Source organism: Primulina huaijiensis, chromosome 3, assembly GCF_012295235.1.
Source record: "Primulina huaijiensis isolate GDHJ02 chromosome 3, ASM1229523v2, whole genome shotgun sequence".
Lineage (NCBI taxonomy): Eukaryota > Viridiplantae > Streptophyta > Magnoliopsida > Lamiales > Gesneriaceae > Primulina > Primulina huaijiensis.
Window position 1 is genome coordinate 3099648 of NC_133308.1, and position 27432 is coordinate 3127079.

Here is a 27432-nt window from a genome sequence, read left to right on the forward strand (position 1 = left end):
AACCTTGTATCTATGTGCTTACTACGACCATGAAATACTGGATTCTTCATAAGGGCTATGGCAGACTTGTTATCAACAAATAAAGTTACCGGCTTTGGCTCTATATCGGTTAACTCACCAACAAGACTCCTTAACCACAGAGCTTGGCAGGCCGCATCTGTTGCTGCCATGAACTCAGCTTCACAAGATGAAAGTGCCACCGTTTTCTGCTTCTGTGAGTTCCAGGACACCAAATTTTCATTAAAGTAGAAAGCCATTCCACTTGTGCTTTTTCTCCCATCGCGATCACCAGCTAAGTCACTGTCCGAATAGCCAAATATACCAAATTCCTGGGGTCCCTTCACATAAGCAAGTCCAAAATGGATTGTGCCTCTCAAATACCTGAGGATCTGCTTAACCACCTTGTGATGCATTATTGTAGGCCTGTCCATGTATCTGCTTGCCATTCCTACTGCGTATGAGATGTCTGGTCGTGTGTGTAATAAGTATCTGAGACAACCATATGTCTAAACTCTGTGGCATCAACTGGAGTCCCTTCCAAGTCTTTGTGTAGCTGCGTCTTGGGCTCCATCGGATACTTTGAGGCATTGCAATCTGCCATTTTGAACTGAGACAAGATTTTCTTAGCATAGGCTGATTGTTTAAGTAATGTTCGACCCTTTTGTTGTTCCACCTCAAAGCCTAAGTAATAGGAGAGAAGGCTCAAGTCACTCATTTCAAATTCTGTCATCATTTGCTGCTTGAACCTTTTGATTTCTTCGACGCTTCTTCCTGTTACAATTAGGTCATCAACATATACTCCAACAATCACTCTTGCTTCTCCTTTACTTCTTATGTATACTGCCTGTTCTTGAGTACATTTCCTGAAGCCTAGCTCTTTTAGGCTCCTATCCAATCGAATGTTCCAAGCTCGTGGAGCTTGGCGTAATCCATAGAGGGCCTTTGACAACCTATACACCTTATGCTTCTGGTTTTGTACTTCAAACCCTTCTGGTTGGGTGACATATACTTCTTCTTCTAATTCACCATTAAGGAACGCAGACTTCACATCTAGATGATGTACCTCCCAACTTTGATTTGCAGCAAGTGCAAGAATGACTCGAATAGTGTCAAGTCTAGCTACAGGTGCAAATACCTCTTCGAAATCAATGCCATGCTTTTGTACGTAGCCTTTAGCCACCAATCTTGCTTTGTGCTTAATGACCTGCCCATCTGAATTTTTCTTTAGTTTGAACACCCACTTTAGGCCGATGGGGTTGTGGCCTGGTGGGAGCTCAGTTAGGGTCCAGGTGTTGTTTTTTTCAATGCATTTCAACTCCTCCTTCATTGCTTCGTACCAGCAGGTTTTAATTACAGCTTTTTGGTAACATGTTGGTTCTTCAGACACCACCATCATCACCTCATTCTCTTCTTCATCGATAGTAACCACTTCCTCAGTATTGGCGTAAATCTCATCTATTGACCTAAAACGGAGAGGTCTGTCTTGGGACTCAGGGGTGATTGTCACCAGGGGCGATGTAGCCTCATGAGTATTTGACGGAAGTATAGGTGAACGTAACATTTCTGCCGCTGGTGATGTGATATCTTCAGCGTCTGCATCATCAATCGATTCATCTGAATAGAATGCATCCAACATGATGAACTCCGACGACGGCCCTTCATTACTAACTCCTGCATTCCATGACCATTTGAGATTTTCTTGAAAGATGACATCTCTACTTACTTGCAGCTTGCTATGGCTTGGTTCAAATAGGCGGTGAGCTTTGCAACCTTCCTCTACACCCAAATATACCATGGGCGAGCTTCTGTCGTCAAGTTTCTTGAGATGCGGAACTGTGTTTTTCGCATATGCCACACAGCCGAACACTCTCAAGTGTGTGAGGTGAGGCTTTCTTCCCATCCACGCTTCAAATGGTGTGCACTCTTCTAGTGCCTTAGTTGGGAGGCGATTCAGTAAATAGACTGCATGTCTAACCCCCTCTCCCCAGAATATTGCAGGTACATGCATGCTTTTGAGTAGAGACCTTGTCATGGCCATCACTGTGCGGTTACGGCGTTCCACAACACCATTCTGTTGCGGTGTGTAGGGAGCTGTGAGGTGCCTCTCAATCCCTTCGTCTTCACAGAAACGGGTGAACTCAGTGGATAGGAACTCACCACCGCGATCCGTTCGGAGTGTTTTGATCTTGTACTCAGTCTTGTTCTCTGTCAGAGACTTGAACTTCTTGAATTTCATGAAAGCATCCTTCTTTGCTGCCAATACATACACCCACATCCACCTAGTGAAATCATCAACAATTAAAACAAAATACTTATTACCACCGAGTGTACATGGTGAGATTGGCCCACAGATATCAGCATGGAGGAGTTCCAGTGGCTTCTCTGCTCTGTATTTTGTTTGGTACGGGAACGTTAACCTTGGGTGTTTGGCTATCACACACGCCTCACACAACTTGTTTGGCTGGGATAACAGGGGCACGCCAACTGCCATTTTCTTCTCCCCCAAGAGTTTCAAGTCATGGAAATTGACATGGCCGAGTCTCGCATGCCATAACCATGCTGGGTCATCTAGGCTTGCTAGGAGGCAAACCTGCTTAAATGTCTTCAACTTTATCTTGTACAAACGGTTTTGTGTTCGCTTCACCAACATCAAGAGCTTCCCACTCCTGTCAAACACCTTCATGGTATCTCCTCCCATTTGTACCTCGTTCCCGTCTTCTGTCATTTGTCCAAGGCTTATAATATTACTACAAAGTTTGGGAATGTAGTATACCTCTTGGAGAACTTTCTGATCGCCGTTCTTGCAATTAAACGCAATCGTCCCCGTTCCCATGATCTGGATAGTTGATCCATCGCCGACCTTCACCCTCCCGGTGACAGCTTCATCCAATTCTTGGAACTTCTCGCGATGCCCGGTCATGTGATTGCTTGCACCATTGTCAAGGTACCAGACGTCTTCATTTTCTCCATTCTTGTCATCACGGTACATCTCTGGCAATAACCTCTCTTCGCTGAGTAGTATAGCATCATGCTGCTCACGCCTAGTGTGCGTCACTTCCTGGGATACGGCCATCAACAGTGCTGGCTCTTCATCAGTGGCGCGAGTTAGATGAGCTTCATCATCACGACGCTTGCTGCGGCATTCAGACGCATAGTGTCCCATTTTCTCACAATTGAAACACTTTATGTGACTCTTGTCGCGAGTACCACTGCTGGTGGTGTTAGTACCTCCTGTATTGTCTTTGCGCAGTCCACCAAGACCACGACCGCGCCCTCGTCCACGCCATTTGCCGCGATCAGGGCCGCTGGACCCACGCCCTTTTCCTCCTAACGAGGTGTCACCGTTGCTCCCCTTCTGTCGTGATTGCCACTCGGCATGAGTAAATAAAAGTTGACCTTCAGTACCGTTGATGTTGCCACGTAATCGCATTGTTCGTTCCTCATATGCCTTTAATCGCCCTATAGCTTCATCAAATGGCATGGTCTCGAGATCGTAGAACTGTTCGATCCCAGCGACGATGGGGAAGAATTTCTCAGGAACAGAGTCAAGCAGCTTCTTGACCAGAGAGGAGTCTTCAAGTGTATCACCAAGGGTGGAGAACTTGCTGGTTATTGCACTGAGTTTTCCGGCGAATTCATCAATTGTCTCGGTCTCCTTCATCCGAAGGGAATCAAATTCGCTCTTTAGTGTCTGTACACGTGCTTTCTTGACTCGGTCACCACCCAGGTACCTCGTCTTGAGGCTATCCCAGGTCTCCTTTGCTGTCTTCTTCTTTGCAATCTGGGGAAGGATGTCTTCTGGAAGACACTGCAAGATGTATGCCCGCGCTGCCTTATCTTTCTTTCCATCCACTCGTGCTCCTTCTGTCGGCTCCACTGCCTCCCAAACTCCTTGGGCATCAAGAATTGCCTCTATCTTTATCACCCATGTTGCATAATTGTGGGGGGTCAGCATTGGATAGTGAAACGACACTCCGCCGTTCTCTTTTGCTGTATTCTGGTGGATGATCGACATTTAGGTGAAGCTGTGAATACTTGGACGTTCTACACTCGAAGCTCTGATACCAAAATGTTGGCTTTAAAACCAGAGAACGTACGTCCAAATGAAAGAAGGCAAAAAAAACAAGATTCACTGTTGAACTTTGAGAGACCCAACAAGGAGTTCTATTCATGATAATGAAATCTACCTACTTACAGTGCATTTATACTAAAACAACGAAACAGAAACCATAAAAATCAGGAAACCAATATACGAGAATCTCGCACATTGAAACAGAAAGATAACAAAAAGAAAGATTGTAGCGGGTTGTTTCCGCCTTTCACTCGATCGGGATTTGGACGTATGCAGCTTGATCTTTATCTGGATTATCTGCTCACATAAAGTACTAAGTACACCAAACTTGTATTTAAATTCATATCTACCATGAATGCGTGAGATTACAACCATCAAGATTTAGGGTTTTTCACACAAATTTGTTACTATCAAATCGTTTTATAACAGAAAGATAAAACGAAAATGAAGAAATCATGCATGCATACATATAGAGCAACAGTACATGCCCAACATCAACGATCTTGCATACAATAAAGGGTATTCAAGAAAGTTCATTAAAACGAACTGCAAGAAAGATTAACTGATAACTTCTTGAAATGATCATAAAAGTATATGCATACCAGGTTGAGAGAACCACCAAAGAATGAAGAGGCAAAGCACCAGCACCATAGGAATGAGATGACCCAGAATATCGCGCAGCCTGGGCCTCGAAATGTCATTCTTGAAGTAGCTGGAACCTTTTCTGTACACTGGAAGAGATGGGTTTCTCTCGATTCTGCCAGTCGTTGGGGATTCGAGCTGCAACTCTTGGGGCAAGTCGATCGCATGGGCGGCTCGCGAACTATTCGTTTGTCTCGCCATTGTGGAGAGGATTGAATGTGTTCTACACAGGGAGGAGATAAAGGATACGGAGAAAATGTAGCAGTGCTATGTGATAGAAGGGATTCTTGACAAATTCTGAATTCTGCAAGGCGCGGGGAAAGTTTTCTGTTTGGTTGTAGTCATGTAGACTTCTTTCTGTATTCACTCTCAAGAGTCTGGATTATCACTGTGATATTTTGGGAAAAATCGTATTTTTTTCTATTCTATATTTATTTTTGTGCTATTTTGGTCTTTCTATTATTAAATTTCAATTTTAGTTTGTTTAATTTTTTTTCTTCGAATTGAAAGATATATTTCGTCTCTTCACGCCACTTGGTTATAAATTAGACTAGAAAACGATTTTTGGTTCATTAACTTAATCCAATTTTGGATTTTTGCCCATTAAGTTGTCAAAATTTAGTTTGTGTACACTAAGTTTTTTCTCAGCTATTTTGGTCTGTTGTTGACGTAACATATGGCAAATTAGTAATTTTTCGATGTTACATCAGCATTTTTTGAAGTCGCATGAATAATTGAACCAAAATAGTCAGAAATTAAAAATTAGAATATCATAACTAACTTTGACAACTTAGTAAATCAAAATTCAAAATTGAACAATAAGTTAGTGGACAAAAAATATTTTCATTTTATTTTTCAGCTAAGTATTGTCCCTTTTTATTGTATTACATCGTTTCTTGACTCCTCAAATAATGCAAGACTATGAAGAGTTATTGATATGAATCTGAGTTCAGTAATATATGTTATTTTTTGTGAACATTAAAAATTCATTAGTAGTTTCAATTTTTTTAAATTTTTTTTTATCTAAAATGTTAATTACTCAAAAAAATTGTTGAATTTTTTAATATAATGAAAATTAAAGGCAGACAAAACAAATATTAAAAACTAATCGTTACTATTATTTTCATTTTAATTTATATTTTTTCAATATTTTTTGAAACAGTTTATGTTATGTATTTATTATTTTAATTTTTTACTCTATATCTTCTCAATATTTTTTTATAACTTGAAAATTAAAAAAAATAATTAATTATAATGACTAAAAAACTGTTATTTTAAAATAAAATATTATTTATCAAATTCATATTTAATTTTACGTTTATTAATATTCATCAGAATAAAAACAAATTGGACAAAATTAATTTTAATATTTAACTACATAATATAATAGAAATCATATAATATCTTTATAAAAATTAAAAATTATAATTTTAAATTTTAAGATATTTTGTATTTTAACTCATATTTTAATAAAATTTTGGTAAATCAAAATTTTAAATCCTAATATTTTATATATTTATATGAAAATATACCAATATTTTGTATATCCATACTAACACATAGGATAAAATATATGTAATATTAAAATTTAAGATCAAAATAATTTTTTTGGTTATTTTACATATTTTTTATTTATAATAAAATATGTTGATGATTTTTTCTAAAATATTTAAATTTTATTTTTTATGAATAAAAGTTTAGTTGTTGACATATAAAATTGTTGATCGAAATAGAGTTTTGCAGCTATTAGCTGTTAAAACACTTTTTTGAATAATTAGACTTAACTAGACCACAAAAATAGTTTAAATGTGTAAACAGTTAATTTAGACTAGTGAAATATATATATATATATTTATCAAATGCTAGCAATCAATCAACACAACGGTTACATAAATGAAAACTGAAGTAAATGTGCATTTAACTAGACAAGATATGATGGATGTTTGAAGATAAAAGTCATACATCATTCATTTTTTCACTTAAAAAAAATTTGTTAAAAAACATTGATTTATACAATTTTTGTACAAACTCACTTCGACTAAGATTTATCATAACGCTTAAGTCGAAACTCCTGGTAATATCTCAACATAACAAATTCTAGATTGTTTAATAAATCTTGGTTCATTGGAGACAACAAATTTTCAAATGGTTAGCTTTGAACGGCTAGAATTGATAGGGTAGAACAAGTTGATCCTTGATTATCTAATATGAACAAATATGCATGTGCTAAGTGACCATTTGATATCTTTAAAAGAATAAGTGTGCTCGAGATATTGTATATTACATATTGTGAAAATTTGAAACTCGATGATTTTTTTCTTATTTTATGAAGTTTTGAATCTTCATATTTATACCTGAAATCTACCAACGGTTTGGGAAATGTTTTTAATGGTTAACTGTACTATCCCCTGACAGATTGATATATTCAATCTCTCTTCATTTTACAATTCATTAAATACTCATTAAATGCATTTTTGCTTTTTACAGCTTCGACTATTAGCTTCCGTAAAGATCGACTCTCAACATTTTATAAAACATCAATGTCATCGGAAGTTGGTAGGATATTGTACTTGACACTTCTTCTGATAGTGATTGAACAGCTTGAGATGTTGTATACATTTTGATATGTTAATATCTCAACGGTTAAACTCTGAGCGTTTATTCAATAGAGCGGTCTGGTTAGAATGAAAACAGATACAAGTGATGATCTTATGATGATATCTGTAGCTTGAGCTTCTTATAGAATATGAACGACTTGACTTATCCAACGGTTAGAGTCATATAATTTCATGAAAATAATAAATATACGTGAAACAACTCGATGTTATTTTTGTCATTGTCAAACTTACAGTGTTTTAAACTTAACAAAAACAAAATTTTTAAAGAAAACTCGAGATTTTATTATTTAAGAAGATATTATAAGTGCAATCTTGTCTGATAGTAAATTAATCAGGCAATGTGGAGTGTTGTTAAAACTTTTTTAGAGTGCAAATAACATTCTCTGAATTTGTGTAGCAGTACTCTCCGAGCTGCGTATTATGGGCCCTCGTTTAATTTTTAGAAAATTGGGAAGCAGGTCCTCGTCTAGGATCTCGAGTGTAAATGGGCTTTTCTTCCGGTAAACTGATATGGACTTGGACTAAATCTTAATGTCGTGAAACCCAGTAGCCCTCCTATTAGTCTATTTAGTTGATCTTTTTATAGTTCAAGACAATATTTCTGCCAACAATAGTAGAATTCTCATTAAACTGAGCTAAAGTAGCCCTGGTAAATACAGTAGCAAGTTTCGAGCTGTAATATCAATGGCAAAAGATAATCTATCTACCTTTGTTTTCTTTTGTTTTGAATGAAAGACACGTCCCGTGCCTAAACCTCAAAAACTACCATTTACATGGAATTATGGTGAAGCAGCAACGCAACTACCTGTAATCATAGGTAGTACAAAACTGATCACAGGATAAGTAGCGTTCGAACGAACCGCTAGTTGGTGCCTCTTCTAGGTCTATGTGAAGAAGAGTTCTTCCCCGAACATTGGATCGGATCGATACTGGGATCATATTTTTGAGAAGCAAGGAAATTCAATGCTGTAACAATATCAGCGACAAGAGGACGCAGGCTGGGCTGTTCTTGAACGCACATTGCAGTTATTGCAATAGCCTGGTACAAGCCTCGAACAGGAAATCGACCTTCCAGTGCCGGATCGACAATTAGATAAAACTTTTTACGATCTTTGAACAACGGTTTGGCCTGAAAACAAATAAGTATTATGTAACATAAGATCGTTAGAACATTTCATTGCAGAGAAATACCATAATCACCAAAGACAATAAAATTCCATCAATGTATTGTTTCTAGTTAAAAACTATGAAACATGGGGATGCTAAGATATGGCTATAGAATGAACAAATCCAACCATATATGTCAAGGGCTCAAAGGGCACCGAGACCATGGAGCCTGAGGCGAAAGACGCAAGGCGAGGCGCGCGTCTTACGAAAGCAATGTGCACATTTTTAAATTTTAAAAAATATATATTTACCTTAAAATAAATATATTAAAATATGAAATAATTAAATCATAAGAATTAGTAATATGATTAAAATTCTTCAATCATCTAAATCAAGTTCATCTTATTCCATCGAATCATCAGAGACCCTATTTGTGTTCTTCTTGGACTTCATCATTTTCTTGATCAACATTAATTTTTTCTTACTCTTCATCCAAAAGATGTGAAATCGGTCTTTTTTTTTATTGTTTTGGATGTAGATGCGCTCACCTTGCTCTTCTGTTCAAAGCTCTCTTCTTCTGATTCTGGTGTTAGGGCGTTGGGTTGCTAGGGTTTGGGTTTGAGTTATTTGTTTTAAACAAATAATTAAAAAAAATTCACCAAAGCCCGCCTGACTAAACTTTCAAGACTAGTCCAGGTGAGTGTCTGAACTCGCTTTAGCGAATCGCTGTGCCTGGGGTCCGCAGGGTCCTCGCCTGTTGGCGCCTCTCGCCTTTGACAACTATGAATCCAACTTCCAAAAGAACTCTTTCTCTCAACAACAAATTTTGCAAATTCAGTCATGTTGTTGGATAGGAAACAAATAGTTGGCAAGTTTTAGAAAAAGTTAAAGATGTAGGAAAACAGGGCATGGGCACATCACACTTTGGATGCAAGGAGGCAACATGGGGTGATCGGGGTAGACTCACTAGATTCGAGGCTTAAATTTTTAATTTTTTTAGAACGATCTCATGGGATCTGCCCTGGCATCAGTGTATATCATAAGATAGTAGCTATTTTGCTTAAAAGACATCTTTTTTAATGGCATGAGCATAAAATTTCTGCTCTAGGCTAGGAACAGTAGGTTAACACGGGAAAGAGTAGAGATTGAGAATACTCACCCATGAGACAAGATTTTGCTCCACGCCATTTCTTCGACTGTCAATAGCCCTTCTGCCTGAGATGATCTCCAGAAGAACGACACCAAAGCTGTAAATATCGGACTTGAAAGTAAGCTGCCCAGTCATTGCGTACTCAGGCGCACAATATCCATATGTGCCCATCACCCTGGTGGAAACATGGGTCTGATCACCCGAAGGACCAACTTTTGCCAAACCGAAATCAGAGAGTTTTGGATGATATTCGTTCCCAAGTAAAATGTTTGAGCTCTTCAAATCACGGTATATAATAGGCGGATTCATCTTGTCATGTAAATACTCCAACCCTTTTGCTGCACCAGCTGCTATCTTCATTCGGGTGTTCCAATCCAATGGTCTTCCAATGGGTTGAGGATCTAAGCGAATAAATTAGAGGAGGAAATCGAACACTATTCTATACCAAAAAGTAGTATTTTGAAGCAAAATTGCTAGAGATATACCATGTAAATGTTCCTCCAAAGAACCCATAGGCATGTACTCATAGACTAACAGCTTCTGATCTCCCTCTGCACAATAGCCTATTAATTTGACAAGATTCGGGTGGTCAGTCTGGCCTAATGTCATAACTTCTACCAAGAATTCCCGAGTCCCTTGGCATCCATTATGATCAAGTTGCTTGATAGCCACAGTCTGCATAAAAGCAGGAAAACAAATTCAGGCCACCCACCATAAACTGGCATTTAAACACCTTCCTAAGGATGATCTACCATCAGGTGAAGCGATTAAGCAATGTAAACGATAAAAAAAATTGACACCAACCTCACCAGTATCCCGCAAAACACCTTTATAAACTCTTCCGAAGCCCCCCTCGCCAAGAAAAAACTCTTCCTTGAAATCCTGTGTTGCCACAACTAAGTTAACATAGGCAAAATTCCGTGCTTCGACAGCCTTGGTCTCTACGTTACTGGGTCCAGCCTCAGTTATCGTGTTCCCAGTGGCAGCTTGATTTGTAGCTCTAGACTCCTCGTTCACGATTCCAGGTGGATGTACTCCCACTGTATCTTAACAACAAAGAAATTACATAACAAAAAAATTAGAAACAGAAAAAGAATATATGTGGAACAGGAGTTTCTCAAAATATGTTCACTAGCACGTCGAAAAGGCATCACCATTTTCTTTCACACAAAAAATAAAATGATGTCTTCGATTGATGATGCAAGAAAGCATGAACTGTCCACGTACGGTCCCCTAATCAAGTTAATTGATTCAAAATTCATGTTTTCGAAAAATTAGATCTCGCCCTCTTTCAGATTTTCAGTGGGTGTTTATCTGCCTGTCATCAAAATTTCTGGCTCGGTCTAAAACCCTTCAATGGGCAATCAACAAGAGCCCTGGAAATTCAAAGAAGACCGCTAGCATACATGCATTCAAATATAATGTTACGCTACAGAAAATTTTAAAAAGAATAGCAACCCTTCGGCTTGAAAACTAAGATAAAAATCTATAAAAATCATCCAATCAAATTTCTTTTCGGATCACGAAGAAAGAGGAGAAACACTCCCATGCAGATCAATAAAACTGAATTGCCACAACAGAGCGCGCGGCACAAATAATCCCACAACGATCAAAGAAATGACGAGATGAAAGAAAATATTTCCTTCGATCAATTTAAAGGAGATCAAAACAAAAAGGACATCTTACAAAAACTCACGTAGAAATTTCTCGAAAATCGCCAAAATATTCAGGGAAAAAAAAGGATAAATCTCGAAAACAAGAATTCAAAAAAAGAAATGGAAAACGCAGGCATTGATTCGATCATACACACCTTGTGACACCTGTGCACGATCATCTCTTCGACGCTGATAATTGTTGGGGTTATTCCCACACTCTCTCTCGGTTCTCTTTTTTTTCGATGATGATTTTCCAGAGCAAGGGAAACACCCCATGTCTTCTTTTCCCTCTCTGAAAAATAATAAATAAAATTCGACACAAACAATAATATATATATATATATATATATATATATGATTTAATAACAAAATTCATTTTACTACTTCGTTAAAGACCAGATCGCCTACACTAAATTTAGCCAAATTTCATTTTTATTACAATAAAAAGACTAATCTTGATTTTAATTTATCTTTAATAATGTTGGACCTTATTGATGTGTCGTGCTGTGACGTGAATTGTGGGAACGCAAGCCAACACGTTTTCCATTGGAAACCAAATCAATGGGCTCATATCAATTCGGTACGGACTTTAAATTTCTACATTTACTTTTCTTTTTTTAATTTTCTTTTTTGGGGGTTAAAAATTTGTTTTCTTTTTATATATTTTTTCACGAATCATAAAACGATTTCATAAAAAATTTGTGTAATAATTATATCTTCAATATCTTTTGGCATTAGAGAAGTATACTTAAGTTAGCTACTAGAGAATAGGGAAGGAAAAAAAATAAAAATATCGTAAAAATGCGCAATTGTGGATTTATTATTGGAGAACCATGGGTTTTAAACCTTAATCTGTTGAAAAAAAAAAAAAAAAAAAAACCTTAATCTGTTGAATGTCAAAGGATTTTATGCGTAAATTGTAAATTATTGTACAGTTGAACTTCAATTTCATTATGAACAACAATAAAAAGGAACAGTTTAAGAAACGATGATAGTAAAAAATAAAAAATAAAAAAGTCTATAATTTTTTTGGATCAATAGATTTGATTTATAGAGATATTTAATTTTTGTTTTGTTTATTTAATATATATTCTATTTTATTAAAATTTTGGATATGATAGTAACTAAGAACTCCAACTTTTTCTCACAACTTTACATTTATATGATATTAATATTACACTTTTGTTTTTTGTTTTTTTTTTTAATTTCAACCCACGCTAATTTTTTTTTATTTCAACAATTCAAATATCAATTTAACCCCTCCATAATTTTTCAAATTTCACACTCCATCGATAATGATAAAAAAGATTGTACACACACATCGCATGTGCAAAATAACTAGTCTTTATTATCACGCACTACTACTTTTATTAACCTTTAATAGGGAAAAAGTTCAACAACAAAACGAGTTAATAAACTGCTAACAAAAAATTAAAAGAATAAAATAAAATCAATGGACTTATTATATTAGAAAATTGCAATCAACAAACCTCACCAAAATTTCATCAGTTTCTACTCGTCGCACTTCTGCTTTGTAAGCAAATACACCAAATACAAAATTGATTACAACAGTATGGCTGAAAAGATTTGGATCCAAGTTCCCCTCTTGCATGCTCATTCACACCTCACTCATGTATCTTTGGCTATTGCATGTACTCGTTTTCCTTACGAACCCTTGCATGGTAAACCAAAACATCATATTTACCACAACCAACACAAAGATGAAGACAAAGTAAGAAACAGACGGGTGTTGCAATTTATTTGGGGTTGAAGTTCAGAGACTCGTTCCATATTAGATCCTTTATTTCATCTTCACTCAAAGATGATTGCTCGAAATCAAACACAAAAGGAGAAGGGCAAGTAGGCACCTCGTTGATCTCATGGAGACTTGATAAAAAGGGGTGGTTCAGTGCCTCCTCAACTTTATCGCAGAACAATTAAATTTACTAACTGGTTATCGAAATGTGTTAATCTAAAAAGCTTATGGTATCAAAAATTTTGGAAAGCATACCAGTAATACGTTTAGCTGGATCAAAAACGAGCAGTTTCTCCACAAGATCTATTGCAACTGGGGAAATTTCCGGGAACTTTTTGGACAAAGGTTGCTTGGGGGCATGGGGAAGCTGCTTGACATATTTTCGAGCATTGTCATTCCTCAGGAATCCGAGATCAGGATCTTCCGGGGATCCCAGTAGCTGCTACAGCATTTTGTAGGCGAAAAAAGTTAATCCAAGAGGTAGCATCATACTGTACGTAGTTATGTTGTCAAGAAGAAACAATATGTGTGGCTTAAGTTCATTCTGCGAGAAAGTCATCTTTTGAAAGAAACAAAATTTTACTTTGTACTAAAATTTCTTAGAACAGGTTATCCTAGGTGGTAGCAAAGGAAGGTTGAGAGTACCTCATTTATTAGGCCCAACTGCTGAATATAGTCTTTACCAGGGAACATTGGCTCTCGTTTGATGATCTCCATTAATATACAGCCAACCGACCACATATCAATTGCTGCAGTATACTCTGAGCAGTTGAGCAATAATTCAGGAGCACAAAACATACTCCGTCATGAAATCTGTCTCTAAGGTGGTTCTTGCCAGCCCAAAGTCACAAACCTTGAGGTCACAGTTTGCATTGAGAAGTAAATTGCTGGGCTTCAGATCTCGGCGCAAAACATCAGCAGAATGTATATACTTAAGTCCCCTCAACAGCTGATACAGAAAATACTACAACACGAGAAAAGGGTGGCATACAAAATATTAACATCTGCAAAAGCTGAAATAATAATGCCATACTAAAAATTTCAGGCTTCCCAAACAAAGACGACATGATGAAATAATAATGACACAGTTCCTGAAAAACTAGACCTGATGTTACAATCTTGAACGTGAAATTTACACAAATGTTAGTATCTTCATGCATGAACAAGAGAATGTCTAGCATGCTATTTATGAATGCACTGTAAGTGGAAAAATGAATATTATGTACCACATCAAGTCGAATACAAATCCTGTCGACATTAAAATAGTCATGTGATGGGGGTTCTGAGAAGCCAAACATTGTTTCAGAGAGTATTCAACAGTCAGGATTTTGCATAAAAAAATAATGCTAATCATTGATACTGATCTTCCCAGCAAAAAATGCTGTCTGGGGTGGAAAAGCTACTTTCCATTACATTTCAAACTCATGTATTCACCAGTTTAGTAGACAATTGTAGATCAACCAATTTAAGTATCTAGTAACATCAGGAAGGGTTATGAGAAATTGTTTGTGGCCCTCTTTATAGCTGTCTGGTTAGGAGGATATGCTCAGTCTCTTTACCCTGATCACCGTCGACTAATAATAACAAGGTAGAGATTTATCCAAGTAAAGCAAAAATTGGATGTGGACTGCATTTGTATCTAACAAGCATAACATTAACATTAATAAATTCAGTCCAGTAAAACTAAAAATATATATCCAGATTCAATTAAGACATTGTTTGATGCAAAGGACAAGACATTAGTTAATTATATATCTTTGTTCTTTTCCAACGATTGACTCAGGTCCTACAAATAATTAGACATATATCATGCATCATTTATCGTCTCATCACACAAGACATATGGTACCTAAGTGATTGATAAATATTGTCAACAAACATTTATCAAAACATAATTGCAAATAAATAAAAAATAGTGAATCTAGAATTATCAAATGCAGTAATTCTCTGAATCATCGGAACTTACTTGACAGTGGTCCTCGGTGAGTTCCTACTTCTCAAATGCAACAACCATTTATCAAAACATAAGTACATGATAAGTATGATATGAATGAAATTTTACAATTATTTCATTTGATAATAAGTATCGATTTATATTTCTCATCCATGATAAATGTAACAAAATGACTAATAGGCCGATACAAAGATTAGAAAATAAAAAAATATAAATCTCAGATCCTCATTATCCATATGAGTAAGAAGCTTAATTTCATGTGAAGTCTCTTGCGCATCGATTGGGTTACCCCTTGCCTTGAAGCTCGCTTTAGGCCATAGATGGACTTGTGTAACCAGCTTGGGAGACGAAGAACTGGACCCCTCCTGTCCAGAATAACCTGTGGCAGGTCCATGAAAATCTCCCCAACTAAGTTGCCACAATTGCCAGCCTTTGTTGGCAACAATAGCAAGAAAAACATTGACAGCATCATTTTGAATTTATATTTAAAGGTTTATTTAAAAAAACATTTTAAAATATAGTTTAACGACTAATTTAAATAATTGTCCGAACCAAATAAATTAAACCGAAATAATCGGACTGTTTTAGTAGAAAACCAAACGAAACCGAAGTAAAACGGTTCATATATTAGATTACAAATTTCTAAAACCTAAATTAAAATAAAATTGTGTGAAAATTGAACCAACTGATTTATTCAAATTTAAACAATTAAATGGCGCAAATTAAAATTTACTTTGTTTCATCATTCATGGCATGGTTTTCGAACTTTCGGGTATTAATTTCTTTGGACGGCCCCTTAATTTAAATTCTGGCGTAGCTCACATAAGTGATGACAGGCTTGCAGCAAAACTTCGGTCTCGGAGCCATGTTTTGGAATGCTAATGGGCCGGCTATTCAAAGTTTCGTTTTCTAATCTGTAAATTGAGATTATTTTTTTCCTGATGACGCTGTACCCAAAAATTTTGGACTCGAATATTCGGGATCTTGCGGTAGGTATCACAAAAGTTCGGGATTCCGTCTGGTAGAGAGATGATATATCGATAAATATAGGGCAGGGACAACGAAGTATTTCCTTCACTCTTCTAAGTTTAGGTTGAACGGAAGAAAGTTACGATAAACTCTATTTTATTTTATATAATTTATTTGTACTATAATATCTGTATGTGCAAAAAAAAATTTATTTGGATGAATATGTTAGCTATTTAATTTAAGCCTTAAAATCTTCATGTATGATCTAATCTTTTTAAATATGTTACCCAATATTTATATGAACTTCGACCCAGTATTATTTTATTTAAAATTATCATCTTCCAATCCAAAATGAATAAAATTATAATACTTTTTTTATTAAAAAAAATAATCGGATCAAGACATGTCATTTGTCGGGAGAGGAAACCCCCGAGAACTCAGATCGAGAAAAATATGTGCCGAGAATGAGATTGGATTCGGGTTGGATCGGGATTTTCAGATTTTTTTGCCACCCCTAGTTTTTATCGTTTTCTTACGTTGTTCTTCCTGTCAATAAATGTCATTTTAATGCGTTGAAGAATAATAAAGTTCAGTTCATATACCTTACATTAGGGGTGGGCATAAAACCTGAAAAACATAAAACCCATCGAACCGAATAATTCGGTTTAAATGGTTCGGTTTTATAGGTTTTTCGGTCATTCGGTTTTCGGTTTTAATCCCCCAAAAAACCGAATAATCGAACCGACCATATTATTGTTAATTATATGGTTTTTAGGTATAATGGGTCATATTATTGTTAAGTATATGACTTTTTATCTATAATGAGCTATTAGAATTTAGGAACTTAGTATCATTAACCCTCTATTTTCAATACGAGTGTTTTTCTTCTTTCTCACCACTCACCAGTCGACTTTTCTTCTTTCTCACCACTTACCAGTCGACGTTTTCTTTTCTTTTATGTATATATTTTTTTAATTTTTTCGTAAGATAATTGGTGTTCCATTCGAGCTGGTTGACACCTTATCATCATTCCTATTACTGAATATTCCATTGGATTCATGCATTTTTTGTGTTTACATGGTTAATTAGTAATAATAATTTTATTTCTTAACAAAATTTTTGATAACCGTATATAACTGACCGTAATACAAAAAAATCGAACCGAACAGTAATAAAATGGTTCGGTTTTGGACTAGAGATATTCCAAACCGAAAAACCGAACCATTGTAGAGTAAAACCTGACCAAACCAACCGTTGCCCACCCCTACCTTACATACTTCAAACCCAAAAAGAAATAAAAAAAACATGGGAATAAACATTACATTTTAAAAGGTTGCCATTTTACATTTTCGACTAAATCATATAGGAGAAGTAATTTTTAAAATACTCCAAATCATGATATAAAGCCATTACGTAGAAACTCGAAAATAAATTAATCGATATTTTATGGAAAAAGAAGAAGAATATTAATCGATATTTTATGGAAAAAGAAGAAGAATGGCATGGAGTGGAAAATTAAGTACTTTTAATTTGTTTATCGTTTAAACTATATTAAATATAAAATAGAGATATTTCTCAAGCACATGTGAAATCAGAGGAAATTTTTCTTTATTTTCGATTTAATAAAAACCTATGAATAATGGGATCGTGTGTACTTTAATCATATGATTTGTTAAAAATATATTTTTCTATAAAGTATGTGCCAAAAAATACTGCCAAATGTCCGAGTTCGATTAAAAAAATTAAAATAAATAGGCTCGAAAACAAGACTTTTCTTTCACGTTAATTCCAATTTTGCGACCCACTCTCTTCAAACTCATTTATTGAGATGTGAATTTTTCGAAACCCACTTGTCTAATTTGTAGAATGCTGAAAAGGACTAGTCGATATAGGTACAATATTACATGTGTGTCTAGGTTTTGTTTGGATGACAATTTTGTTTGATTTTTTCAAGAAATGATGGGATTTTTTAATGCATGTGCCCTACTTCTACTGCTTCTGTGCTTTTGATGGCTACGCATTTGGTGTGATTTTTGTGCTTCGGTCGAGTTTTTAATCATGCACCTTCTTGTTTGCGGATTTTTAAATTTAGGTTGTGCTTGGATTTGAGATATTATCTTAATGATGAAAATATTAGAAATTTGTTTATGCTTCATATTATAATAGATTTCGAAGCAACCATACTGACTCGAAAATAACTAATCGAGGATGTGAAGTTTATTCACAAATTGGTTTAGCAAAACAAACCAATTTATTTCTTGTTATGGATTTGAAATCCTTATTCTCAAATCCATGGATCCAAAAGTTTTTTTTAGTTAATTTTATTGTCTACAAGAGGATTACATATAATTGGTCTTTAATCATTTTTTTGTATGTATGTCTTGCATATAATAGAAAAAAAAGCTAATGTGAAACAGTCTTATAAGTGAATGTTGTAAGACTGATGTTTTTACCTCAAAATATTATTTTTTATTGTAAATATAGACATAGTTGATATGTCTCATGATTAAAGATATGTGAGTTCGCCTCACGAGAGACCTATGCATAATTGAAATAGTTATAGTAGTACTAATATATAAATACTTGATAATTTCATTCTGAACGATTTGGTACGACATAATTATCTGTAGATAATAAAATGAATGTGGTATTTTTTTTAAATGTAAATATAAGATAATATATATTCCATTTTCCAATTATAATTAACAATATAATAAGTGATTTTATATGTTTTCACATGTCGTGTGGCGTAATAATTATGAGGGTAATAATAATATACCCGACAGAAATTACCCTATCATTATAGAGTGGGTCTCATGTGAGACCGTCTCACACAAATTTTTGCCACCATTATATCATGATTTGTCAGAAATGATAGTTTGGACAGATGTAAAGGTGAACAACTGGCTTTGATTTACAAGACTATGATATGAAAATTGAAATGATTAGTCTAATGGCCCATGCATTGTGCTTTCAAGAAGTACACAAATTTTAAGATAGCATAAGATTTTGATTTGATAACATGCGTCTCTTCGTATTAAATATTTTTTTTCTTTATTTCGTTTTGTGTGGATTTTTATATACGAGATCAAAGTTATTTGTTTTCCCACCTAATAGGAGTCCAAAATTTTCGAGGAGGAAATAACACAATTTAAGTATATTTGTCAGCAGAATGAATAAATTTTTTTTATTACATAAAGAGAGAGATCGATCTTGAGTTGTCAACTATTCTGATCTTGAGTGAGACTCAGGGAAAAACACAATTTAAATAACAAGTTCTTGTCATGGTATACATCCGCGGTTTGATGAGGTTTTTACCGAGTTTCCACCCTTTTTTTTTATACATACACTAGGTCCGCGCCTATGCAACTGCACAATAAGTCCCTAAAAAAACTATTTTGCATCCATCATTTTTTTTAACAAAAATAGTTAACCCAAATTATTATAGTACGTAGTCTAATGTAAGGTCTTATAAAACATTTTAAACTTTCATTTTCAACTAAAGTGAGACAAGAGCATCACAATCACCCATCTTTCAGAACGCGACGTCTTTGTCGTGACATGTCTCTTAATCTACCAGCCCCTTGATCTACCGGCACCGAGAATCTAGATATGACTTTTACAGGTTTAAGATGTGGCTCCCGTGATGTAGCACTTTATCCTACAGGTTCACTACAACAAAAACGGCAAACGACAACGGATTTTATCTGTTGTCGTAGGTAGTTTACAAATGTTGTAATTGATGGTGTTGTTGTCGTTGCTATTATTTGCGACGGTTTATCAAAACTGTTGCTATAAATCCGTCGTTAAAATTAGCGACGGACATCAGAAACAGAAAAAATTGTCGCTAAGTAGCGACTGTTTAATATTCTGTCGCTAATTTAACAACGGTTCTACAGAAAGTCTGTCGCTAATTTTAGCGACGGTTTTTCAGGACGTCCGTCGCTAAATTTTTTAGTAAAATAAAAAAAATTACTTTTAATAATTTAATAAATCAAAAAAAAAACTTGCAATCTGACTATGCTAACAATGTTCATGATCTTAATTAACACTTAAAAATTTACTAAAAATTTAAGCGAAAAATTTTACCCTAAATCAAAACTAAAATCGTGTAAGAAAGAAAAATTTTAATTGTTGTGAAGTGGTGTTGAGGAAAATGGACCAAAAATGGTAATATTTATAGACAATTTGCGACGTTTTTTGGTAAATTGCGACAGTTTTTCTTACAACCGTCGTTATATTTAGCAACAGTTTTTTTGAAAGCGTCGCTAAATTAGCGACAGTTGTATCTAAACCGTCGCTAATTTAAATATTACGACTATTTTGCTCAAATCCGTCGCTATTTTTAGCGACAGAATGGAAACCGTCGCTAAAGTTAGCGACAATTTTCGAATTAGCGATGGTTTTAACAAAAACCGTTACAATTTTCGAATTAGCGACGGTTTTGTTAAAAATGTCGATAAAAAACCGTCGCTAAAATTAGCAACAGTTTATAAAAACCGTTGTTGTATATCCAAAAAACATGCTAATCGACAACAGTTTTTTAAAACCGTTGTCAAAAGTCCAAAAAAACAATATAATAGACAACGGTTTTAAAAACTGTTGTCTTTGACTCCCAAAAAACGCTAAAAGACAATGGTTTTGGTCCTTCATATTTTGCTGAGAAGTTGTTCTGGTCCTTCATATTTTGCTTTAATGTGTTTTTTTAAAAAGGCACAATGTATTAGACGTACTTTGATCACCTATCTAGGAATGCCTTCATGCTTTCAACTTCTGGTCCTTCATATTTTGCTTTAATGTGTTTTTTTTAAAGAGGCACTATGTATTAGACGTACTTTGATCACTGATCTAGGAATGCCTTCATGCTTAAATTCTTCATTTTCAAATTTTATATATCTAAAGTTAGTTCTTAATATTATTTCCACATTTCCGAAAAGTTGACTGTCGACATTTGGGATTTCAACCGTGAAGAAATATACCACAAGTAGCACATTATTCAATTTATTTAATTCCACCATATAGAGATCGATTCTGTATCCTACCCTTCCCTACAAGTCATTCGGCTTTAAATAATTTCTTTTTGCTTTATTCAGTTGATTTTATATATCTGTAAACGACACACATACAAATTAGGAAATTCTCGAACGAAATCAAACATGCAGGCGGCATTGGGCGTCTTTCCCTCACACAAAGCCAAGTAGTCAGATAATAATCCTTCTCGTCAAAGTTGATCTTGAACTCTTCCTAGTTTCATACTCATACAAGCAGTCACCCCTCTTCTACTCCACCCACTACATTCCATTTCTCTTCTCCACTCAATCCATTCCATTTCTCTTCTATATATCTTCTCAACTTAACCATCCTACAATCATGAGTTCTATATTTTCTAACATTCTCACACTCCCAGTGATTGCCGGCCACCTCTATTTACCACCGCTAAAACAACCGTCACGGCCCTGACAAATGCTTGTTGTAAACAACTACACAAAAAATACCACCAAAATGTTTTCGCTCTCTTGGGATGAAAAGAACAAACTGCCAGATATCTTAGATAAAGATAAAGGCGAGGTCGCCTACAATATTAAAAGAGATTCGAAATCCTTCCTGGAGAAATACATTAGGGATTCACAGGTAAAATTTATTTACCAAGAAATGGATAAGTTTGAAGCCGAGGAACTTGATCATTATGCAGGAAATGAGCATGCAGGGGGAAATGATCAGGATGAAGATGAAGCTGAAATTGACATAAAAGATGTATTTATGAGGAAAGGTGGACGGAAAAAAGGAAGTTGGGGAAAAACAAGGGGGAGAAAAAGAAGAGGGAAAAGAATGATGGAAAACAAATGGCGGTGAGAAGTTGTTTTGGTCCTTCATATTTTGCTGGGAAGTTGTTATGGTCCTTCATATTTTGCTTTAATGTGTTTTTTTAAAGAGACACTATGTATTAGACGTACTTTGATCACCTATCTAGGAATGTCTTCATGCTTTCAACTTCTGGTCATTTTTGCTTTATTCAGTTGCTTTTATATATCTGTAAATGACACACATACAAATTAGGAAACTCTCGAACGAAATCAAACATGCAGGCGGCATTGAGCGCCTTTCCCTTACACAAAGCCAAGTAATCAGACAATAATCCTTCCCGTCAAAGTTGATCTTGAACTCTTCCTGAGATCCATTCCATTTCTCTTCTCCACTCAATCCATTCCATTTCTCTTCTATCTATCTTCTCAACTTATTCATCATACAATCATGAGTTCTATATTTTCTAACATTCCCACACTCTCAGTGATTGCCGACCACCTCTATTTACCACCGCTAAAACAACCGTCACGGCCCTTTAAGCCTTCATCAACTATATTGTCCCATACCTGAACAGTTTTGGAATCCCTCTGGCTCCTTCCGATGTAAGATCGTTACATTCATGTTCCCTTCGTCTAGAAGTCTGCTAGCAGTCGCTCATTGTCCACGCAATCTCATGGCACTGGCGATCACTCCCCGCCCTCTTCGACCCCGGGCCTCACATATATAATGCAAAAAGACTCGAAAGTGCCATGTCACAATAAACGCCGGTACAAAGAATAAGCGGAATGTGAAATATAGTTAAAAATCATATATAACATATATAGCACTGAAATTCATTTCGTATTTAATGGTGTTAACATTCATTATTACCCATAACATCAGAGTCATAACGATTATTCTTACCCACCATGTCAAAGCCACAAATATTTTTTTAAAAATATTTCTTTTACTATTTCCAGTCAATTCTCGACAGTTCTTGTAACTTATTTGATACTTTCAACGAACAAATATATATATCCTTAATCGAACTTTTCAATAATACCATAATCAAAAAACAGTTTTGATATTAAAACAATTCAACGATTTCGATAGTATAAATCAATAAACGATTCGAAGTAACGGTCAAGAGAAAGAGTATGTATGCTATTCTCGTCTAAAATCTGATAAATTTTTTTACGAAAGCTATACACGAAAATTGAACCTTTATATTTGATTGATTTTTGTATATGATATTCAAAACATAAGATGATATTTGTCGAACGGTGGAGATTGGATTCAGAGCTTTGAAGAGACGACTGGACCGTTACCTATATGGTGTGCTTTCTTTGTGCTAGGTGAGGGGTATTTATATGGTGCGGCCATCAGATTCAAGGTGATCATTTGTCTCCCATAAACTGGAGGTTACATCACTGTTTCATAATGGGTCAAAATGACAATTAAAATGGTGGTAAATTGGTGAATAATGGCTGTCAAGTTTTGGACCTTGAGTGTATTTCGAATTTTTGAAATTTGATGGAGGAAAATTGCTTGAAATTTGTATGTATATGGGTGTTACAACTTGGTCCATAACGTGAATTTAAATATTTCTCAAAGATTTATTGATACTTGCATCATTTTCAAAGATCTAGGCTTGCTTGGCTCTTGTTTAAAATTCTTGGTCTTCACAGTACGGATATACTAATCTGATCACAAAGCGATGAATATGTTTTCTTTTTAAAATAATAATAATAATAAGTTATTTTATCGAAATATGGTACTAGATATATATGATCCAACAAAAATGAACAAGTATTTTAAAGTTTACAGAGATCGGAATCCCATTAAAGAATTTTCTAAACAGAAAAGAAGAAGGGTAGAGTCTTGGAAACAAAACATTGGTAATGGCATCATCGTATTATGTATAGAAAATTNAGGAAAGGTGGACTAAAAAGACAGGAGAGAGCCATGATATTACAATACTTTCCATGAATGGAGGAGAAGTGTCCACGTCTCCCTATGTACAAACCTAGGACAAATTACCCCTCTGCCGACAGAGTACATGAGACTAGAAAGATTGTACTTTCCTTAAAATATGCAAATTAATTGTTTCCTTGGTATTCCTAACTTTCAATAAGATAACCTAAAAATGTACACTATTATTTATTTATATATGCACACAAATACAAACACGTATGACTTGTACATATTTTATATATATATATATATGCATAAATATTATGCATAAATATTATCCCCACTTGATGTTGGAATTTTATAAAGATCAGTTGGCAATTGGCTCAAGGAAGGAATATAAAAGTAGAATGAATATCTTGCGTGACGGTCTCACTGAGTTACATTTATGAGATGAGTTGAGTCGATTCAACTTTTTTGAGTTAAATAATAATATTTTTCATTTATCGGATTGAATTATAGATTCGTCTAACAAAATTGACTCGTGAGATGATCTTATTGGAGTTTTTGTGACTATGATATTTCACATATTTTTATTATAAAATTAAATATTGAAAAATATAAGATGATAGTTTGTTCTTATAACCGGACCGGATATTTTCCAAGAATACAACAATGATAATTTAGAAGGTAAGGATATATTATGAAATGATACACACGATCATACTCGACGAGACTTCCCTCTAATCATATATAACCTTTGATCCATCCCTGACCGTTAGATGGAGACACCACAAGTTGTGCACCGTTTGATCAAGTAAAGTTTGGAGAAGTGTCAAAAGTGGAGATTTGATTGGTGGGTGGGGGTCGTGGTGGGGGTGGGGGTGGGAGAAGTAATTACCGGGTTTAGCCGGTGGAGGGGCTTTCTTCATATGTTACCGTATTTGGAAAGTAAGTAATGCAAACAAAGGTGTTTTAAGGTTGTAGGGTTACTACAATAAGAGTGGGTCCCAGATTGTCTGCCGTAAATATTCCCCATTCTCCCCCTTCTCCATGTGGCTTTACATTCATGTTCACACTCCCCTTTTTCTTTTTCTTTTTTGCCCTTTTCCCCTTTTTTTACGCTACTTTAATATATGTACACAATACATACAAATATATACATAAAAACAAACCATCTAGCCAATTTTATACCTAATTTGGCAGGTTGAGGTGGACAATACATCACAACCCACGGACATGATGGGTCTGTCTGTCATTTTGATAGGTCAAAAAATCGTCAACTCAACCTATCTATTTCATATGATGAGACGAACCTAGCTTATTTTTACATGTATGTATACAATTCTTTTGATGGCGGAGTCACAATAATGCTTCTCCTAACTAGCTAGGCATTGAACGGCCACTATAGATTTGGGTCCTACTCGTAAAGAGAAAATGCATCGAGAAGAAAGGAGAAATCTCAACAAAACTCTAGCGACATTTAAGCCAGTAAAAGGGGATAAAAGATATTGAAGATCATGTACAAATTTTTATGTACGTACCTTTGAATTCACACTTGTCTCTAGCTACTAATATGAATGCCTATATATCAGCTAGAGATGTCAATGGGTCCGAGTTTTACCCAGACCCATAATGGACCCACCTCATCTGCGGAGGGTTTGGGCATACTAAATGGGTCATGGGGCGGGTCTCGGGTCTAATTTTTCAGACTCATCTGGGTATGGGACGGGTCATGGGTCCTATAATACCCGCCTCATACCCTCCCCATGTATGTGGATATAAATTGATATGCTCGCGAAGATGGTTGTGAGGTGAGGTGGAAGGTAAATAAATCACAGTTTTATTTTGTTATTGTACTTTCATTTTAATTTTGTTACTATACTTTTTCTCTTTAAATTACATTTTTTACTGTTTTAAATTACAATTTTATTTTTTCAATGTATTTTCTCTATTTATTTTTGTAGGTAATTCTTCAAGTAATTTACCAACTTGTCCTACCATTCTAGATGAAGAGGAAGATGATTATGAAGAATGTGTCTAAAATATTGCTTGCTCGCTGATTTTACATTGATCTGTTTAAAATCTGATGAGTTATTTTTGGGGATGACAAGACTTTTTTTGGAGAGCTAGTAACTTTTTTTTAATGTAATTCATTATGTCGTGAAAATACTTTGTTTGTTATTATTAAGTGTGGTCGAATACATGAATTAGTTTTCTATTGTGTTTTATTTAGAGAATTGTTTGTTTTATAATTCAGTCATGTGATAAGAAGATTACAGTTTTCATTTTAAAAAAATTCGGGTCTAACCCCATTTCGTATTTGGGGTGGGGTGGGGTGGGGTGGGTCCGAAGAATTTTTAAACGGGGTGGGGCGGGTAATGGGTCAAAGTTTTCTTCATGGGGCGGGTCTTGGGTTTAGCCATACCCGTCCCATACCCGCCCCATTGACATCTCTAATATCAACATGAGTGGCATATACGTAAGTAGTATATATGTGTGTGTGTGTATATATATACACACTACATTGGATCAAATTACATGCGTAGGTACAAGTACAAGTGTACAGCCATCGGCGTGATTTAATTGTGGTACGCCACAAATAAAATATTAATGAATAGGTCTCTTGTGAGACAGTCTCGCGAATCTTTATCTGTGAGATGGGTCAATCCTACCGATATTCACAATAAAAAGTAATACTCTTATCATAAAAATAATATTTTTTCATGGATGACTCAAATAAGAGATCCGTCTTACAAAATACGACCCGTGAGACAGTTACACACAAGTTTTTGTCAATATTAATATATCAATTACTCTTCCTTTTGATTCTTGCCTCTTACGATTTAGTTAATAGAGAAATTGGTTTAAAGTTGCATTCCCACCATGAAAAGAATTGTGTTTAATTATTATATTTTACAGGTGAAGCAACTGTCATCTTGTTCATAGAATTACAATTAAGTTTTTTGGTAATGCGATCTCATGAATTTTTATCTGTGAGATGAGTCAACCATGCTCATATTTGTATTTATAAGTGCTATTTTTTTCATGAAATGTAATATTCTTTCATAAAAACCCAATATAAGAAATCTGTCTTATAAAATTGACTCGTGATACCAACTCACAAAAGTTTTTGTGTTGAATTACAACTATCAGGATCTTCCATCATTTATAGTGATGTTTTAAATTTAAGATAAAAATTCGAGTTCGAAACTCAATTTCAATTATAATAAAAATTTTCCCTTTTAACATTTCTTCAAAGTTATTATGCTCATGTTGCGTTTATTTTTTTTGGAAAATATTTACTGTTATCGAAATTAAACAAACACTATCATTTATTTTTATTATATTCTCCTATTCGTTCTTTTCAAAGTCCCGGCATAATGATTACTTTTTATTAAATTAATATTTTATCTAAATATTCTACATATTATGTTCGAATTTATAAAATTTACATTAAAATGATTTCACGTATCGTATGAATCCTATTTTGGCAAATCAGAACCAAATATGAATGTGAGCGCGTGTTTATATATTTCCCCAAAAATTGGGAAAACAAACCCAAACAAGTCCCTAGGTATTGTTGTAACTTATAAGTGCAATTTATACAATTTAAATTATTATATAAAATATTTTTTCAAATAATAAAAATGACGCTTTCATATTTCAACAATTGAAATTAAATTAAAAGAGAAAATTAAAATTTTGATCTTATATGTTTGTTTTTTTCGACTTTGGTTATTCAATTCATCAAAATTCAACTTTTTAATCATGCATTATACGATTCTTTGAAATTTTAATCATTTTTATTAGA

At 34.9% G+C, this 27432-nt stretch overlaps 1 protein-coding gene and 1 pseudogene across 2 annotated transcripts; both read right to left on the minus strand.

Annotated features, from left to right (window-relative positions):
• Positions 1-8137: 8137 nt before the first annotated feature.
• LOC140973091 (probable serine/threonine-protein kinase PBL7) lies at positions 8138-11554 on the minus strand. 2 transcript variants are annotated; one of them, XM_073435656.1, is made up of 5 exons: positions 11400-11554; positions 10394-10635; positions 10075-10264; positions 9599-9990; positions 8138-8461 (listed from the first exon to the last, which is right to left on the minus strand). In XM_073435656.1, exons 1-5 carry the CDS (start codon positions 11518-11520, stop codon positions 8195-8197), a joined length of 1212 nt encoding a protein of 403 aa, XP_073291757.1. In that variant the 5' UTR covers positions 11521-11554; the 3' UTR covers positions 8138-8194. The 2 variants fall into 2 exon arrangements, with proteins under 2 accessions (XP_073291757.1, XP_073291758.1); XM_073435657.1 differs by having other exon boundaries at positions 10394-10629; positions 11400-11536.
• A 1136-nt stretch (positions 11555-12690) lies between these two features.
• Positions 12691-15426, minus strand: LOC140971971 (mitogen-activated protein kinase homolog NTF6-like; annotated as a pseudogene).
• Positions 15427-27432: the final 12006 nt, after the last annotated feature.

Excerpts from the sequence above, each read along its gene's own strand:
- LOC140973091 (XM_073435656.1), bottom strand. The coding sequence starts at position 11,520 with ATGGGGTGTTTCCCTTGCTCTGGAAAATCATCATCGAAAAAAAAGAGA. Across the intron at positions 10,636-11,399 it reads TCGTGCACAGGTGTCACAAG|ATACAGTGGGAGTACATCCA; the intron begins GTGTGTATGATC and ends TTTGTTGTTAAG. Across the intron at positions 10,265-10,393 it reads TTTTGCGGGATACTGGTGAG|ACTGTGGCTATCAAGCAACT; the intron begins GTTGGTGTCAAT and ends GCTTTTATGCAG.